Below are 3,123 nucleotides of genomic sequence, written 5' to 3'. Positions count from 1 at the left end.
CTCATTACTACGTGTCTAAAATTTTCATTGATTTAGAGCTCGCGTTCAGCTTCTGTGAATTTTCAAGTTTTAGATGAGAAGAAAAAGTGGCTCGAATCTGCACACTCGCCTCTAAAAATTCCCATCAACCAAACCTTAGCCAATAAAAGGCTGCAATTTTGGGTGCCCGCACCCGAAGCCTTCGTTATGAAGTGTCCAAAATTTCAATTGATTTGGAGCTCGCGTTCAGTTTCTGTGATTTTTTAAATTTTCCGTAGACAAGAAAAGTGTTTACGATCTTCACCCTCGCGTCCAAAAATTCGCAACTTTTAAACTTTAGCGATTATCAAGATGCAGTTTTGGGGATTTGTAGCCGAAGCCTTAGTTATTACTGCGCCAAATTTCAATCGATTTAGAGCTCGCGTTCAGTTTCTGAGAATTTTTAAATTTTCCATAGACAAGGAAAGTGTTTACTATCTTCACCCTCGCAGCCAAAAATTCGCAACTTTTAAACGTTGGCGAATATCAACCGGCATTTTTGCGAAAGTATTCATAGCCTTAGTTGTGAAATGTTCAAAATTTCAATTCTTTTGACTGTTTTCATTTAAATTCTGTGTTTTTAAAACAGCCAAAGTTAGAACTCGCGTTTTTGCTACTACCTGAAATTCTTCACTGAGGGCCGATTGAACGAAAAACTGCAATGAATCAGCGCCAAGACGTTCCAACGGCAAATTGGCGCCTAAAAGCTCATTAAATTTCAAAAGATTTGAAACTTCAACTAATTATAGCGTTGTTTAGTGTTATGAAAGCGGAAGAACCCATTAGAAGAATGTCTCGAATAGTGGCAAATGTGCCAAGGTTAGCGTTCACTTTAAACAAATGTATGTGTGTAGGTTTGTTTAATATTGTTTATAATGTAACTGGTTTATTGCCCCGATAAACAAACCGCGACTGTTTAGGGCTCAAAACATTATATAAAGTCGAATGTTTGATAAACAACCGATTATGGGCGGTTTTAAGTAGCGAAATGTGGCAGGAAAAGACACTATCGAATAAATCACGTAATGCACATTTTGCCTTGGACCGATTTATCAACAATCCAATATGCAAGACGCCAATTACAACAATCTCGAATGAGCTCATAGATTTTTTTAGTCTAAAGCCCCGCTTTCTGTGTAATCAGAGTAAACAGTTTTTGTACTTTTTCCTTATCTATATCGGAATTTTGCGGCCGGTTCTCTTATCTATAAAACGCCCCATATCTCAGCAATGGAAGAATACTATGGACTTTTCGAGCTCCGCTTTCAAGTGCGGGTTTTCACTATTGGGGATTTTCAGAAATTTATAACCTGTAAAACAGTAGAAGCCAAAATGTGAGAGTTTTCACTAGTGATTGCACACTCTTTTCGTTCTCATGGAAAACTTTAAAATTTCCAGAAAGTAAACGGGAGCCTTAAATCAATTGAAATTTTGAACACTTGCTAACAAAGGTTTTAACTACAATTACCCAACATTTCAACTTTTTATGCGCGAAAGTTTAAAATTTGCGAATTTATTGACACGAGGGTGCAGATTGGAGCGATTTTCCCTTCTTGTAGAAAATTACAAAATTCCCAGAATATGAACGCGAGCTCTAAATCAACTGATATGTTGCCGTGTTTTACGATTAGGATTTTCTGAAAATTCCTAACCTCTAAAGGAGAAGAAGCCAAAATATCAGAATTTTCACTGTATTTCGGGCACGGTTGAAAATTTCCAGTGGGTTTTCGAAACTTTGATGGCGGCTCAAGAGAGGTCTTTTACTATTAGGGATTTTTCAGACATTCCTAACCCCTAAAGAGATTGAAGCCAAAATGTGACAATTTTAACGATATCTCGAGTACAGTTGAAGATTTCCAGCAGGTTGTCAGGAGCTATCTTTTAGCCTGCCTCAAAAGACGTTTTTTACTATCAGGGCTTTTCCAGAAGTTCCTAACCTCCAAAGAGTTAGAAGCCAAAATGTCAGAATCGACCCAAATAGGGTTGAAAACATCGCCTCTTTGAAACCCACAGATCGTAAATAACAGTAAATTTCCTTCCAGATTCTTTTGGTATCAAACAACCGGCTCGCAGCCCTGCCAGATGATTTATACAAAATGTCGCATCTGACCGAGCTGGACGCGTCCTGCAATCAAATCACACATTTCCCGCCGCGCATGGGCGAGTTACGCGCCCTCCAATCCCTAGTATTACGTAGCAACCTCCTATTGGCTGTGCCCATCGAAGTAACGTACTTAAGACTGATGCGATTGGACCTGAGGGCCAATCGGATCGGCACTTTGCCGATCGAGATGCGCGAAATGGACTGTCTGATCGATCTGCTGGTCGACGAGAATCCACTCACCAGCCCGCCAGCCAGCGTGAGTAAATCGAACCGCCATTTTTGAGGCCTCAATCTGATTTGTCTGCTACTCACTTTGCAGTTGTGCAAGCGAGGCCGAGTGCACATTTTCAAGTACTTGGAGACTGAGGCGATGAAGATCGCCAGTAAGACTGGCGGAGGCACGGGGACTTTGGGCAGACGGTCGAGAAAAGGGGGCGCCGGCTCGCCTGGGCCCCCTCACTTGGTCAATCGGTTGAAGCAGAAGAGGCACAATGTAGATAGCGGGTACAGTACGAGTAGCGATGGGTGTGAGAAGCGATGGTCTCAAGAGTTAGCAGGTTGGGGACTGGGTGGGTTGATTGAAAATGGGGGGTTTTAGCTGCGTTTTTGTCTGCAGGCGAAGAAAAACAGTGGCCTTTGACGCCCATCCTCGGCAGGACGGTGGACCAGTTGGGCGCGAGGTCTTCGACCACATCGACACCTTCTACGATCTCGCCAGCGCCTCCGGAGGCGATTGAGGAGGATTTTGCCAAAAACAACGACTTTGACAAGTTGGATGGGCAACGAAATGTTCGAGAGCTGCACAAGTGAGTTATTCGGCAGCAAGTTGAAGTTAAGGCTTTGTGCGCGGTTTTGTCAGCCCATCTTCCCACCTGCCAGACTCATCAATTCAAGGCCGTTTCCTTTTGCAGGAGGAGGATTTTCTACATGTTCTTTGCCCCTTTTCTTCACCTCTTAGTTTTAATCTTCGCGTGTATTTATCGAACAGATAGGTTCTAGCA

At 42.5% G+C, this 3,123-nt stretch overlaps 1 protein-coding gene across 1 annotated transcript in view; it reads left to right on the top strand.

The window, feature by feature from the left end:
• Positions 1–3,123, top strand: part of LOC109537594 (leucine-rich repeat and calponin homology domain-containing protein) — a gene marked incomplete in the record, with an annotated part of 16,407 nt that overhangs the window by 4,137 nt on the left and 9,147 nt on the right. The window contains 3 exon segments of the mRNA XM_048662494.1: positions 2,061–2,378; positions 2,442–2,679; positions 2,739–2,928. Of these exon segments, the coding sequence (XP_048518451.1) occupies positions 2,061–2,378; positions 2,442–2,679; positions 2,739–2,928 (746 nt within the window).

The sequence above is a fragment of the Dendroctonus ponderosae genome, unplaced genomic scaffold (genome assembly GCF_020466585.1).
Source record: "Dendroctonus ponderosae isolate FM_Combo_2020 unplaced genomic scaffold, Dpon_F_20191213v2 Dpon_F_20191213_11, whole genome shotgun sequence".
Taxonomy (NCBI): Eukaryota; Metazoa; Arthropoda; class Insecta; order Coleoptera; family Curculionidae; genus Dendroctonus; species Dendroctonus ponderosae.
This window is presented reverse-complemented; position numbering and strand designations above follow the sequence as displayed.